This window comes from Apteryx mantelli, chromosome 14 (assembly GCF_036417845.1).
Source record: "Apteryx mantelli isolate bAptMan1 chromosome 14, bAptMan1.hap1, whole genome shotgun sequence".
Taxonomy (NCBI): Eukaryota; Metazoa; Chordata; class Aves; order Apterygiformes; family Apterygidae; genus Apteryx; species Apteryx mantelli.
This window is the reverse complement of record NC_089991.1, coordinates 22,132,985-22,148,550: the sequence shown is the minus strand read 5'-3', so window position 1 is coordinate 22,148,550 and position 15,566 is coordinate 22,132,985. Positions and strand designations below refer to the sequence as shown.

Below are 15,566 nucleotides of genomic sequence, written 5' to 3'. Positions count from 1 at the left end.
CCTTGTTTCAAAATTATCCTGGCAGTCCCATCCCTCCATGTCCATGGGGACCAGCTCCAGAAACCCGAGTGGAGTGAGCAGCGGCCAACCAGCCAGCAGCCCTGGGCCTGGCCATGTTCCCATGCACGATGGCTCTTCCCTCCCGCTGCAGGAACGGGGATGGCCTAACCCAGAAAGGGGGCTGAGGAAAAGCAGTGATGGAGGGTTTGGGGCTGCAGGCCCAGCTGATGGGTATGTTCCTTGTATGGATGTATGGTATGGCATGTTCCTTGCAGCCTGTGCCTGCCAGGGAAACAGGGAGGGCACCGAGGAGGACCTGGGACCAAAAGGAGATGCTTGCTGGTGGCAGCTCCCTGCAGTCCCAACTGCAGGGGACACCAGGGACATGGAAGCAGCACATCCTCCCATCACCTTCCTAAACCCAGGACATTTCAACTCTGCTTCAGGAGCAGATTTCATTCCCTTGCACCGAGAAAGGAGCCTGGAGCTGCAGTGGCCAAGCAGGGGGGCTGCTCATGGAGCAGTTTAATCCTGCTCACATCTGAGCAGTGCCCAGCTCCAGTCTCCTCCAACCACCATTAAGCCGTTTGGATGAAAGCTGGGTTGTGGGGCTTTGGGATCCCTCCCCAGCTTGCTTGTTCCCCAAATGGTCTCATCTCCCTGGCTCTCTCCTCCTTCTCCATCCTACTCAGATGCTCCACTCCTGCTCCAGGAGGAAGGGGAGCACAGGCTGCCCTGGCTGTGGCACCACTGGAGCAGGCAGGGTGGAGAGGGGATCTCAGATAGCCCATAGCACTGGAGTACTGTTAGATGCCAGGGATACTTCAGTACTGAAACATGCACTTAACCCCACAGATGAGGAATACAGCTGGGATGCGGTTCTCTGTGCACAAAGGACACGGCCTTTCGCTCGCTGCTCCCTGCCCCACATACAGAACCGGTCACAAGGACAAGCTCTTCCCCTGCCAACAACCCTGGGACAGCAACCCATGGAAATGCATTTGCACCTCTGAAGGGCTATCTGGACAGAAAAAACAAAACCAAAAAAACCCAGCCCAACAGAAGAGTAGGTAGCTACAGCTCAGCAGGTTTCCTGCTGGGTCAAGCCTCCAAACTCACCCAGCTCCAGCTCAGAGGGAGCCAGCGGGTGCATCTGTTGCCCCAGGCGCCTGGCCATGCATGCCTGGTGTGGCACTTGGGAGAGCGAGGGCAGGATCCTTCCTTGGGAAGGGACAAAATGTCTTGGACCAGGATGGACAGAGGGTGTCACAAAGCTGCCACACTGGTACACATACCTTTGGGGACAAGAAAGGCTCAGGCTGTGTCGCCACAGCCATGCCCACTATTTTACTTGCACAGGTTATATACTTGCCTTGATGTTTGGACAGTGATCACATCTCCTGTCCTCGCCAGCTTCCCAGCCTGCCTGGCTTTCAGCCTGGGGGACATTTGGGCAGGTAGGAAGCCTCTGTCCCCCACCGCAGGGTGGCCACTCCATGTCTGGGCTCTCAGAGTCCAGAACAATTTTGCCAAGGTGGCTTCTCGGTGCAAGGAACAACATTTGCAGCCTCCATGCAATGCCCAGCAACCTCCATGCAGCACCCAGCCCGCTGCAAGCTGCAACAACACTACTCCAGCTGCCCAGGAGCCGACCCGCACGGAGGAGCCCCAACCCAGACAAGGTTCCTGTGGCTCAGCACCACAGGTCTCCAGTCCAGGTTTGTCTCTGCACCAAGAAAGAACAGAGATAGGATACAGAAGCGGAGAAAGGTCAAGACCACAGCCATTTTTGTACCCAAAATAATGTTTATTTCTCCGTATTTTGTACATATAAAGAAACTGTCATATCATGGTGCTACCAGAGCAGTGCTTGCCCACAGCTGCAAAGCCATTAAAAAAAAGAAAAAAAAAGAAAAAAAAAAAGAGGACTTTATTAAGGAAATCCTTACAAGCCCACCAGAAAATAAAAGCTCTCAGGCAAGGCTCCAGACTGACCCAGGTGCAGCTCACATATCCCCATTTGTCTCTCATTTTGCAGCTTTCTGGGGACACCGGATCCAGCCGCTGGCATGTGGCCATGCAAAGGCAACTCCTCCCTAACACAAAGTCACCAAGCCGGCAGAGCCTGCTGCACCGCCTTGCTGCGAGCCCGTCCCGGCCCCACGAGGAGCCCTGCTACGCCCCGCGCTCCTAGAAGGCAAAGGGGCCAACGCACAAATCGTCCTACCTGCCCTTTTCGACTCTCTCATCCCTTCCCGGGTAGGCAGCAGCTAGCAGATGCTGGGGAAGGCGGCGAAGCCTTGCTTCTAGCAGCCTCCTGATTGAGCCGGCTTTGAGTGCTGCCAGCACCAGCTCAGCACCATCCTGCCTTACCAGTCGCTCGGGGCTGAACAGCGGCAATCCCTCTCCCCTCCACAATCAAGTTTTTTCTCGTTCAAAAACGAGTGCCTGACACACAGATATTTGCGTATCTACCGCTTCCCAAGGGCCTACTCTGCAGTGCAAGCGGCTCACTAGCTCTTTTTCTTATTCTCGCCGGTTCATGCACCGCTGGGTTTCATGCAAGAGCCTCGCACCTGGGATGGGATGGAGATAACAGACACGAAGTGCATGTGAAACAGCTATTGGAAATCATGCCCTGCACAAAGAGCCCTGCTGAGCGCGCACGCTGCCGCGAGCGGAACAGCAGCCAGGCCGCGTGCCAGCGAGGGGAGCGGACACGTGCAGCCGCAGGGATAACCTGGCCCCTCCATTTCTTTCCTCACATTCAGGCTGAAAGGGCAGGGGATGGGGCATCTGCCTCCCGAGCCCCTCTCCCAGCCAGACTGCGATGTTCAAAGGAAACCGGAGGCTGAGAACCCTGCGCAGTTCCAATTTTTTTTGTTGTTTTTTTATTAACATTTCCAGCCAATAGTCAGACGTGATCACAAGTCCCAGGAACACCCAAAACACTATGAAAATGGAATCTTCTTACTACAGAACACAGCAGAAGTAGATTAAAAATAAAAGCTGCAAAGCCTCAGCGTGACACCTTTGGCGGGGTGGGAGGGACTGGGGCCAGCTCTCCCACCAGCACCCCTGCAGGGCACGCGCTCTTGCAGGAAAGGACCTGCCCCGTCCTGGGCGACATCAGCTATCAGAAGAGTCCCCGAGACCCCAACGCACTGCCTTGGCTGGGTAATCCCTTCCTGTGTGCTCTCCCAAATCTGAGGGTGCCAAATTGTTTTCTCTCTGAAAGCATTCCCATCTACCCTATTTCCTTTTCTTGCCTCCTTGTACCCAACTCTTACCTTAGATGGGATCAGCCCGTTTCCTCCCAGGAAGAGCTGGGCAGTGCGTGCAGGCAGGAACCACGAAGTGAGGCACGGCAGGCGCCTAATTTGCTAATTTTCAAATGCAGAAGCATCACTGTAACCCCAAACTGGGAGGTAACGACACTAGGAGAAGGCAGCCTTATGCAAGGGCATGGACTGCCTCCACCTGCCCAAGGGGCTGGCACTTTCTGCTCCTGGTTTCACCGCGGGCAGGCTGCGTCACCATGCTGCCGTGTGCACGTACAGCTTGCGGCCCATGACACTGTATGCATGTGCCAAGCCCCCATCCATACGCTTCTGGGTACAAAAGTTCACGGGCGCAGTAGCAGCTGAGATGTATGCCAGGCCCAGACTACACTGGGCTGTTATGGACCACTCCATCACTTCAACTTTACAAATGTATTAAGTTAAAACAACAACAAAATTCAATGTCTGGATGCCACAAGCTAGGGCAGAGCCATTCCCACCACAAAGTATTGCACCAATAGCCAGCACCCCGCAGTACAGACCTGGGGTCCTGCTGGGGGGGACCGTGCTCCTAAATACCTCTGGTGTCCAGCACCGCTCTGCATCTTGCTTTCCAAGCCCAAGCAGCTGCTCACATCAGAGTTGCTCAGCAGCACACATGCAATGATAACAGTCCCGCGAGGGGAGAGGTAAGTAGAGGCAGTATCTGAGCTACCTTACTGAAGGCCCAGGATGGAGAGGCTCAGCTGGAATGAACAAGGCAGCTCCTCTGATCTTGGGGCTGGGGGCTTCAAGCAGGTAGGCAGGTCCCCTCTGCACCCAGGGAGGGTCAGGACAGTGCAGCGCTCGTCCGGCTGGCACAGGGCACGGAGCTCAGGGAGGGGACTCCGAGGAGCATGCAAATGCTTCCAATATTTTCATCTTACATTCAAATTTTCTTTTAAAACAAAATCTGATACAAAAATAGATACATTTGCAAAGTGATTTTGTAGAACGAGGCTCCTGCCCTCATCACTGGGGCAGGGTGAGCGGGAGTCCGGCATGGCACAACACAACAGCTGAAGCAAGCAGCCTCAACAGGTCTGGGCCCCAGGGCGTAGCTCCCAGACCCTGGGCTACAGCCACACGAGGGGCTTGCCACAAAAGACGACAGGCCGTGTTTTCCTGACACGGCATCCCGTGAAGATTGTACGCTGCTAAGAACTGCAGCCCCTGGTTTGTCCCGAGCAGATGTCACCGGGGGGCTGCGGCCAGTGCTTAGGTGTGTGCCACTGAGTGGGAAGAGTTTCTGACCTCAGGGCACAGAGTAACACAGACTAATGCGCTTCACCTTAGTCCTCTTGGCTTCAAGACATGCAGAGGCAGCTACTGGAGTAGAAGCGGCTTCCTCCCCGCCCGCCCCGGCCATCAGCAGCAGGATCCTTCCCCTTCCCTTTGGGCACACGCATCGCTGTGTTCTTTCCAGCAGCAGGGAGGGCTCAGCTAAAGGACGCTAGTAATAAATAGAGCAAGCAGAGAGAAAGCAGGAAAGCAACAGGTCCTGAGGGAAACAAAGGCGCAGCTTCCCACCTCCGGCAGCTCAGGAATCGCTTCCTTCCCCAGCGGACAGCGGGATGAGGGCACAGAAGGTGCTGGTACAATAACACAACAGCATTTGGAGAAGTAGAAGTCCAGCTAAATTGGCCTACAGGGTTCCCTCCTGCAGAGAGGTGATGAAGGAACAGGCTAGGAGCCTCCAGTACTGGTAGAGAGTCACCTGGAGCAACAGAGCTTTGGCTGCTCTGGCTCATCAGCACGTCCCAAAGTAACAGAGACTAAAAAAGTCGGGGTTAAGGCAGCTTATAATGTCCCTGCTTTGGCACCCCAACATGGAGATATGTGTAGGTGGGGCTGTGGCTCTACCCTCTCTGTCCATGCCTCTTTCTGCCCAGTCTGCTCTACCACACTCCTGCTGAGAAAAGGAGGGCTGCAGATGAAGTCCCTCCCCTTGGCGCCAAGCATGACTTCTGCTTGGCTAAAGCATTTTGCTCCTCAATTCTCTACAGAGGCAGACCAAAGACTGGAGAGGAGATCTAGAACAACAACAAAAGGCTCAAGCTGGCACAAGCAGCCCCAGGAGCAAGAAGGAAATAAAATTACCCCTCAGGCCCATGCACAGATTCCAGAGTGACCCAGTGTATTTTGTTTCCTCTGTAAAACTTTCAGTCCTGCAGGTTTCAGCCCTAGTCCAGGGCCCAAAGTCTAGCTCGAGCGGCTATTCATCTCCATGGTTTCCTCATGGACCTCTCCACCTGTTGTTTTCTCACTGTTCTTGAGCATCTTACTCGGTGCTGAACTCAAGGCATCATCCTTCATCAGCTCTGAAGCTAGCAGAGAGGTGACAGCACAGCCAGCTTTTCTTTTTGCTGCAAAAGAAAAAATTGTTAGAAACGGGAGAGAAACACCTCAAGGCTAGTTTTGGTACAGATCATCTTCCTCCAGGGCAGTGGCCAGCTGGATTGGAGAAAAGCCCCAGAACCACTTGGCCAACACTCCTCAAGACACTAGGAATCATGAAGCCACCGCCACAGGGACCAGAGCTGCAAAACACACATTGTTCAAAGGATGTAAGCACCATGAGGTAGGCCTGTGGAAGCTCAGTTTGGGGCGGCCAGGACCTATATGGTGAGATTAAACAAAGGCAAGAAGAATTGCTGGAAACATCTCCCACTTCAGATTTATGCTGGGTGGAAAAGTTTCCTGGAGGAAGATGTGGAGCATAATGTTTGTGAGATGTTTGTAGGCAGACTAAGTATAGAAAAAACATCCGGCAGCCCCAGACAGCATGGCAACAGTGCTGAAGAGAGAACATCAAGAACACACTGGCAAGACAGGCAGAGGGGTCAGGAACACCAGATGGGAGATATCTGCTCTGCATCCACAGCATCAGGTAAGCATGGTGGAGGACCCAACTACTCGTGAGGTTGTGTCCTTGTGGTCCCCTCGCTCCTGGGACACAAACTCCTTAAAACCAGCAGCCTGATGACAGGAAAGGGGGTTTCCAATCTCAAGTGCGGCATTGCAGCTTGGGGTTCAAGACTCCTGCTGTAGTTGCAGTGAATACAGAAGTCTCAGCTCCCTAACTAGCAGCATTGTAACCCAAACAGGACTTCACGCCTCGCATGAGAGGTCCGTGTGCCACCCATGGGAGAGGAAAGCAATGGTCTAATGGAGAATACTGTCTCAGGTTCTTACTGGGTTGTGTCAGGAGAGGATTATAGCCCCGTGAATCCTCCCATGTTCTTCCATGTCCTATGCTTGGTCTCATGGTCTTATCCATTTAAGAACAGTACTACCTCCAAATGCAGCTGAGCTTTGGTGCCCCAGTAACAAGGGCCAGACAGCACATAACCCTTAAGATGTCTTTACAGCTTAAGGCCTGAGCTTATACAGATCATGATGCTATATGTTTGAGGCTGAGCCAAGCCAAGAGCCCGGAATTAGAACAGCAGTTGTGCCCCACTGAGAGCATCTGTGGGCTTTGGGGCACTCAGCAAAAATAAGCCACAGTACTTTTGACAAGGCAAAGACATCAGCCACACCGTACCAGCTTGGTGAGCTGCAACACTCTACCAACACGTACACCCCTGCACAACACCTGGACTGCACAGCCACGTGAGCAGCGTGGGAAACGTGCACAGATGCTTTCTGCTCACTCCAACCAGCCACTGTGGGGTACGTTCAGGCAGGCACTGGCACATCCACGCTGGGGCACACACAGGCAGGCACGCACAAGTGCAATGTGCACAAGCTCCAACTGTGGTTCATGCACAAACTCCTCAGCTTGAATGTCCAGGAAGAAATATCTTGGCATTTGAGAGGAGAAGGAAGAAGAGAGGGGATGCTCTCAGGAATACAAAGCAGCAGCTGAATTACTGCCCAGAGATTGCAGACAAGAGAAATTAACTCTTTCAGGACTGAAAAACCTTTCAGCCCTTTCTCACGTGCAATTTGCCATGCAGCCTTTGGGAGCAGGCTTCTGAACACAAAGGGCAGGCATGCAAAACCACGCAGAGGAGACATGCAAATACAGCAGGGACTGGGAAGCTCCTGTACAGGATTTAAAGGCCTTTCAGAGACTGCTGAAATAACTACCACGAACACATCTCCTCTTTCAGATCAACCTTGGCACACCTCTTTCCTCCATGCCTTGGAGCACCCCTGAAACCCCACCACCTCTCCTTGCAACGCATGCCTCTTCCTGCCCTGGTTCTATCTCCTAGCAATCAATAACTATTTTCAGAGATTTCTTAGATCTCTCCTCTCTCACGCACAAGAAGATCTCTCCTACATGGCTACAGACAGCAGCCAAATCCTAACATCTACCAAGGACCCTCCAGCCTGCCCCTGGCAGCACCTCTGAGCTTCTCTCCAGCGCAGTGCTACCACTACTACTACTTTCCATGTGCCTCCAGTCCGACATTTGTGGTCCCTTTCTATGGTTTACCCTCATCACTCTCTCCCTCCCATCTGAAGCCACTCTGCTCCATGACTCACTGCTCTCTGTAATTTCTGCTTGCAGCCCAGATTGCCTCCCATCTTTTACCTGAATCCACACAAAAAAAAATCAGTATACACTCCATTTCCAGTTAAATCCTTGCCCAAGAGCTAATTAGGTCTAGAAAGTTTCTTTTTGCATGCCTTGCCCATACCCACATCCTGCTGCTAATCTGCAAACTTCAGTCAAGTCCTTCCGTCCACTGCTTGTCTCTCAGATCTGAAGGGCTCACCCCCATCGCAATCCTCCAAGTCCGCAACCGAATGTAAGGGCACACACCGGCACAGCTCCCTTCCCCCACCCAATGTCCCCGAGGACCAAGATTGTGCCCCGGCATGGAGTACCCACCCTGGCGGGTAGAGAGTGAGTAACCGAGGCATTGAGGGTAGGACAGTGTCAGCTGGCTGCTCTCCCTGCCTGATGGATCACTGCAGCCCTGAGTCAGAAGCACAGAACACACCAGCAGGAAGGGAGGGGAATGAGGAGAGAGACAGCAAGAAACAGCCTGCTCCAGCCAGATCCCAAGAGCATGGAGTCCCACAGCCCAGCAGCATGAGCCAGCCTTTGGCTCCCAAGCAGGCAGCCAGGCTGGGTCATGCATTAGATCTGGAAAAGCACAGAAGTTTTTTACAGAAAAGTAAAAGGAAGAACCAGGAAGAGATGTAAACGCTTCCAAAGTTACCATTGAAAATGGCCCTTTTTTTAAAATCCACTCTGGAGGTATCGCTGGACTTGCAGCCTCAGACTACAAGCCTGTCTCAGTCTCCTCTTCTAACCCTCCCTGCCTGCAGCACACACGGGGTTACAGACACACGAGTGGGGGAGGGAAGAACAACATGCCCATGTGTTACCCGCTCAGGCGTATCCTCCTCCACCTCACAGAGGGACAGGAGAGAGTCTAGCAGAGGAAATAAGAGAGTCACCAGTCAGATTGCTTTCAGAGCCTGCTAGAACATACCTCCAAACCGGGGCAAGGGGACCAGAACAGTAGCGGTGCCTTCCCACCGTACGCAGGTCTCAGCCCTGAGACAAGAGCTGCTAGGTCCATGTCCTGCTGGGCCAAGCTCTGTACCTCCAGCTTTTGATGGCTGTGCAGCAGGTAGAGAGAGACCACTTATGGGTCTCCCTCAGACTAAAAAAGCAAGGGAAATGTGGATGTACACAGATCAAAAAGGGACCGACAGCCTCCAAAACCCAGACACTTGACTGTCTCCCTTCCCTTTCCAGGTTTGCTCGAGACATCCCCTTTGCAGGGTGGGGATTTCTCAGCGCTGACTCCTGGTGACAGGTTTTACACAGCCCTTGCAGGTGCTGCTGAAGGCGCAGCCACTCTCAAGCATCTCAGTGGGAGGTAGCTGCTGCTTAGGTTGCTTAGGTGCAGCTGTGGCCTGGGCAGTCCGAGGTCTGCTCTCCCACCTCGATACAGCGGCGACCGAGGACTAAGCGTTTGGTTTGTGCAGACAACATGGGAACCATTCATAGCTGTCGGGCTTTGTGCACTGATCCCTTCGGGGCTACAGCAGAAAGGACGGTAGGTGAGAGCTGTCCCACCAGCTGCCAGCTGGACCATACTGTAGCTAGACAGATCCGAAAGGAAGCAGGAGCCTGTAACTCAATGCACTCGATGGCACCTTCCTCCCTCTCCTTTGGCTAATCCTCCTCTCCTCGACAGCCTTCCTCTGATCCAGCGGCCCCCTCTCACTGCAAACGCCTGTACGGAGCTCAGTCTTGCTCGCACATACCCCGACCCCTTTTTTGCCCTTGGCCACCTCCTCTCCTGTGGGATGAGCCTATTCCTCTCCCAGGCTCCAGCACAAACCAGAAAGCTCTCACTCCTCCAGGCAGCCACTCTCCTCCTGCAGCCTGGCTCTCACCCAGACCAAATCCCTTCCCCCAACACACGATACCAAACCAGCAAGTTCTCTTAGAGACCAATCCTTTCATATCCGCTCCTCCTTGCGGGTCTCATAAATATTCTCTCACATCCCCCACTGATATTCTCTCATCTTTCTCCACCAGCAAATTCTCTCACGTCCTCCTACCTTTTTCTTCCATAAATACACTCAGTTGCTTTTTTAACCCATGTGAATTTTAAGCATCCGTAGCATGCTGTAAAGAGTGTTGTGTGAAATTGTATCTTTTCATTTACGCCCGCTCCTCCTAGCTTCATTTACGCCTCCAAGTTCCAGTTTAGAGTTTCATAAACCTATTCATGCCCTGAGTCCCCTCCCCCTTTTCCGGACTGAAGAGTCCCAGGTCTGCCCAATCATCCTTGCTGCCTCTCTCTGCACCTTTTCTAATTCACCATGTCCTTCTGGAGGCAGGGGTACCAGAACTGCATGCAATATCCAAGATGCAGTCAAAAAACAGATCTAAAACAAAATAACATTGTTATACCATGCCACGATTGCTGTTCCTCTCCTTTTTTTCCCCAGGGATTCCTAGATCTCAAACTGGGCTTTTGGGTTTTGACTACTACAGAGCACTCAGCTGACATTGTCACAGATGTTTATTATTACTGTTATTGCTACTATTACTACTATTCACCCTCTTCCAGTCCACTTATGAATATCTTCAGTAGCATAGATTCCCATATGATTCCACTAGTGACCTTCTCACAGATGAAAATGGACTGTTTACTCCTTTGTTTCCTGTCTTGCAGCCCGTTATGTAACTGGCTAACATCACGTAAGGTCCTCCCTCTCGTCCCATGGGAACTTAATTCCTTTAGGAGACTTTGGTGAGACACCTAAGTTGAACGCCGTTTGGAAATTCCGCTGGGCTTTATCGACCGGACCCCCCCAAGCCATCTTCAGCAGCAGCAGGACAACACACTGGAGCTACTGGACTAAATTAGTATTTTTTTGAGCAATGAGCACTTACGGCAGGGCTGATGGATAACAGGACCAGCAAGCCCATGCCCAAAGATGCATTCCTTGCTCATCCCCAGTAAATCCAATTCAACAGTGCAGTGGCTCTGCAGAGGACTGGCAAAACATTTGGGAAGATTTGGAGATTGCTGCCTCCTACTAGAGATACAGATTTTTGCCATGGTGTGATTGCTAACCCCAGAACGAGCCAAGGGAGAAGAACAGGTTACAGCCTTTGCCAGTGGTGCAACACCTACGTTAAGAATAGGTTTTATTCTCTACCACAAATCAGGCAACAAACTAAGCAATGGGGACTAGGAGGTAACTTGCCTGCTCTGCACGCTGTAGTTTTATCTTGTTTGAGGAAAGGGAGGCCCCCTTGCACCCAGCTAAGATACACATACGCCATTGCTCCCGTTCATGTTGGGCCACCATGTTTTGGATGCCTGGGCCAGCAGTGAGCTAGGGGTGGGAGGGGTGGATTCACGATTGATTTTCTGTGTTCACTTTGCTTTGTTGTGGAGAGCAGATGGCATGTGCGTGACGTCGAGGCTACAGAAAAAGGAGACCAGTTGAGTCACTTAAACCAATAACCAATTCTGAATCATCAGGCTGAAACCATGACTAGAGGACAATTGCACAGCCAGACTGAAGGAGGACACTGAGCTACTGTGTGCACATCCTGTGACTCTCGTGGTCTGCACTCCTTTCTTAATGAGCTAGCTGGAACAATCCCCTTTTGCTGACCTCTCTCCCCCACAATGAGTCCTTTAAGCTATTAAGTAGAGTTCCCAGAGGCCTGGCGGCTTTTCCCATTCCTTTACAGTCTAGCGATGAAACTGCTAGTGATTGAATAGGCACAGCTGCCTACGAAGGAACAGGAGTCAAAGATCAGAGCTGACAAGATCTACACACAGAGCTTCTGTGTTCCTCAGCAGCCGTGACGAGGCAGGCTGAGGAGTGACGGGGGCTGGAGAAGAGCCCTGACAACTGGCGACACAGCAATGGGGAAGCATGATGTCCCACCGGGAAAGCTGAAGCAGTGCTCCTGAGGATCGCAAAGCTTCACATGGGAGACTGACAGGGATAAAGAGTTAGAAGTGAAGCATCTGTAGAAGTCCTAACTCAGGGGAGAAGCACCTTCTCCAGCAAGACCCTCCACAAACACAAGCTCCCAGGGCGCTACACGGCAATGCCAAAAGTGGGACCACACATTTGCTGCAGTCTGAAGGATTGTACAAAAATTGCCTTTTGAAAAGACAGTGGAAGAGAGAAAAATCCAGAAAGCAGCTAAAGGAAATCCCTTGGCAATATGCAGACTTCAGGCTTGTGTGTCTGAAACCCACCCCACTTCTACCTATGTGACATGGTGTAAAGGGAGCTCTCCTGCCCCTTGCAGCCAGAGGGGTCTGGTGCCAACGCTGACAGTGAGACTGAAGACTCCTGTTATAGCAGCAGGTCACTCCAAGGCCCCATTTGCTCAAATTGGCACAAGGTCTCCTTTCTCTCCTCGTTTTTTCCCCAGGAACAAACCACAGTTGCCTGAACCACAGGCGATCCCTCATCACCAGCCTCTCTGACAGCGCAGTACCTGGCATTCTGCAGGCAGTGAGTAATGGCCCCTTGTTTTTACAGGTGTGGAAAGGGAAATCCTCCCCCTCAAAGGGAAGCTGGATCTGAAACTGCTGCGAAGATGGCTAATGTCATCATAGGCTTCTGATTACATGCTGAGAGTTTCCTGCCATTAGCCTGTGTTTGGAGAAAACAGGGCTGGCTTGGGGTAGGGGGGATGGACACCAGAACAAATCAAGTCATGGGAGGGAAAGGCCACAGGAGACACTATCAAGAAACAGCTAAGGAGGAGTATGGGAATACATGTGATGCTGTGCACACTGGTAATGCAGGTTTTGCATTGCCCTCACACCCAGTCACAGCCACAATCCCATCACTGGTGGGGTACCACAGGTGCCTTGCACTTGTAGCAGCACCAACTAACTTCTGCCATGCACACAACAAGACGACACACAAGCCTGACGTGACTGCAAGACTATGCTAATCACATATTAGCCTTAGGTCCTGCTGTGACTAAAACGCAAAGGCAGTTCCTCCTTCCCAGGGGCTTGCTAGCAAGCGCTGGAGCTGAGCTCCAGGATCAGAGTCAGTGGTTGTGGGAGGGAGCTGTGCTGGGAGGCAGTGGAGGAGATTCCAACACATCCAGAGCTACTTTATGTTAACTCTCTATGATGGGGGGAGGCCAAGACCTGCCCCTTCACTCTTCCTCTCATGCCCTACATTAGCATCAAAGAATTAGTAAGGACGAAGATCCCTACCACAAATATTGACATCTGAAATCTTACAAACTATTGTCCAGAAGTAACACATTATCGGGTGCATTAGGACATGTATTGCTATCAGTTATCAAAATTTAATCTGCATCACCTACTGCTAGTGTGGGCAGAGCCCTCTCTCTTTTCGTTATCTACTCATGAACATCCACCTCTCCCTACTGCTCTGCAAGGCTCTGTGTTGGCTTATTCTTCAAAGAGATACCATCCTTGCTTTCTCACAAGGGCTCTGAGACAACTGGACTTTCCATCTTGACCCAACTCCTCAACCCTGGTTGAAACCTTCCTAAAACCCCAAAGTTCATAGCTGCCATTTTTGCTATTCCCTGTTCTGAAACAACTCCCCAGAGTCCAAGGAGTCTCACTTACGAAGCCTGAGCATCCTTGTCTAGCCCGTCTTGATTTTAAGCAACTCTTTTCAAAATCGCTTCATCTCTAATTTCTGTCCCTCCCTCTCTCTCAAAGCAGACAAGACTGTCAACTGCTTACTGTTTTCTCCTCTCTCAGTGTTTGCCCTTGCCTAACAACTGATAAAAGAAGAAACAGAAAGAAGTCTATCAGTTCTGCTCTCACCCCTTCTTCACTACACTCGAGATCCTGGGATATCTGCTCCTTTCTCTCTCAAAGTGTGGTTTTCCTCCCCACTCTGTGCTGTATGTTGCTCTGCCATCAGATCTGTGCTGCCTGGGACCTTTGTCAAACTTGTGATGCTCAAAACACTTATCTGATCCTTTACAGCAACTCAGTTCTGCAGCCGTCTGCACTAGACTCAAGCTTTCCCTTACTGAAAGGTTCAGTCACCCTTGCTCCCGTCATGTTGCAGAACACTCTGTTAATTTAAATCCTTGCCCCTTTGCCCCTCTTTTACTTGCAGAAACATCCCACTGTCGCTGCAGGCTGCTAAAATTGAATTGTAGATTTCTCTCAATGCTTCTCCTGACCCTCTTCCTATATTTGAGGAAGAAAAGTTGTAGCTTTGTCTCTTTTGCATCTCTGCTTCCTATAGAGCTCTGCTTTTCATTTTCCAAAGCCTTGGCTCAAAGATCTCCCTCTCACACTCTTCTACCTGGTCATCAGCTTGTGGCCACTTCTGTGGCACAAATACAGTGCCCCATGTCCTCGCTCCCAGTTTGTTTGGGTCCTGTTTTTTTTGAGCTAGACAACTGTAGTTTCTTTTCCATTCTGGCTACCTCAGGTCCAGAATTCTACACACAAGGAATGCTTTCACCAGCCCACACTCAAAGCTGAGATAACTGTAGCTGTCTTTCACATCGTTCTCCTTAAACCCAGTCACTTCTGAACCTGCTTTCAAGTTGTTTCCCTTTTCAGGACCCTCTTGATCTCTATTCCTTCTGCCCATAGTGCAACACAAGTCCCTTCTCTCTAAATTTTCATGTATCTTCTTGCAGCTGGATGTACCTCCATGCGTTTTACTACTGCTTCAACTCTATCTCTTTGCAAGTATTCCTGGCAGGAATGCAACGGTCCTGTCTTGACCACGCTCGTACATGTAAAAGCTACAATTCTATCTGATCAGCCTGGAAAGGACATTCTGGAGTCCTGGTCCACATCACTGTGCAGGAGAAGAGCAGACAGCACATGAGAGTACACAGTGAAAGGTGCTGTGCAAGCCAGCACCAACAGAGTAGTGTAAAGAACCGTTCTGAAAATGGATTAAAAGGATGTAACATGTAAATGGTGAGCAACTGCAGCAATACTAGCTGGATATCTCAACCATGCCATGGGTTTACTTGACAGCTGATCACCACCAGGAAGGAACAAACTCCAAATAGCAGCATACATTTTGTTGTTTTTTCCCCTGCTTCCCTCGCCAGCCTTGAAACGCCTGGAACGTCTCACACAAGGAACCCTGAGTTTTTTCCTCAGGGAGCAGAGTTAGCACACCACCGTGAGCAATACCTACCCTGGCGCGATTCCCTCTTCCTGCGGAACGCAGCTCCAGACTGCAAGGCCTCCAGCAGACTGTCCATCACTCCTGTCTCATCACCCTCTGCAAAGAAAACAGGATATCCAGTGAAATCCATGTGGCAGAAAAAGGGAGCAGACTCCAGCATCTGGGCTCCCTCATGGAGCTCAAATTTACTGAGCAACAGCCTCACACTCCTTTGTCTAAGGAAAATAGTATCCCTCTTTCTCCCCTATATTAGGGAAAGGGACAGCAAGTATTCCATGTCCTGATCCTCTGTGCTGACAAGTATGGGGCAAAACTCAGTTGTTTTTTTCCTCTCCCGACATACACTTTGAGGGGATGCTTTCATGCCCCATGGGTACCATGGCAGGTGGAAGGAGTCAATCTCCCCCTCTGTTCGAGCAGGGTTAAGTTGGGGCCCTCCTGTCCCCGGAGGACATCCTTTTCTCTGCACAGAGGAGGGGAAGCAACGGATTAGGATGCAGACTGCCTGGCAACATCTTCCTCTCCAAGGAGAAGAAAACAGGGACAGCTCAGGCAGGATTTTTGGCAAGTTCTCTGAAGCTTTTCTTTCCCTCAGAGATCCCAGCTGTTGGGTTATTT

General features: G+C 51.3%; 1 protein-coding gene across 1 annotated transcript in view; it reads right to left on the bottom strand.

The window, feature by feature from the left end:
- Window positions 1–1,786: 1,786 nt before the first annotated feature.
- The window catches only part of DIAPH1 (diaphanous related formin 1), a 114,446-nt gene continuing 100,666 nt past the window's right edge, over window positions 1,787–15,566 (bottom strand). Inside the window, exons 26-27 of the mRNA XM_067305092.1 lie at window positions 14,958–15,044; window positions 1,787–5,686 (exon numbers count right to left, since the gene is read on the bottom strand). Of these exons, the coding sequence (XP_067161193.1) occupies window positions 5,523–5,686; window positions 14,958–15,044 (251 nt within the window). The 3' untranslated portion in view covers window positions 1,787–5,522. The remainder of the gene's footprint in view (window positions 5,687–14,957; window positions 15,045–15,566) is intronic.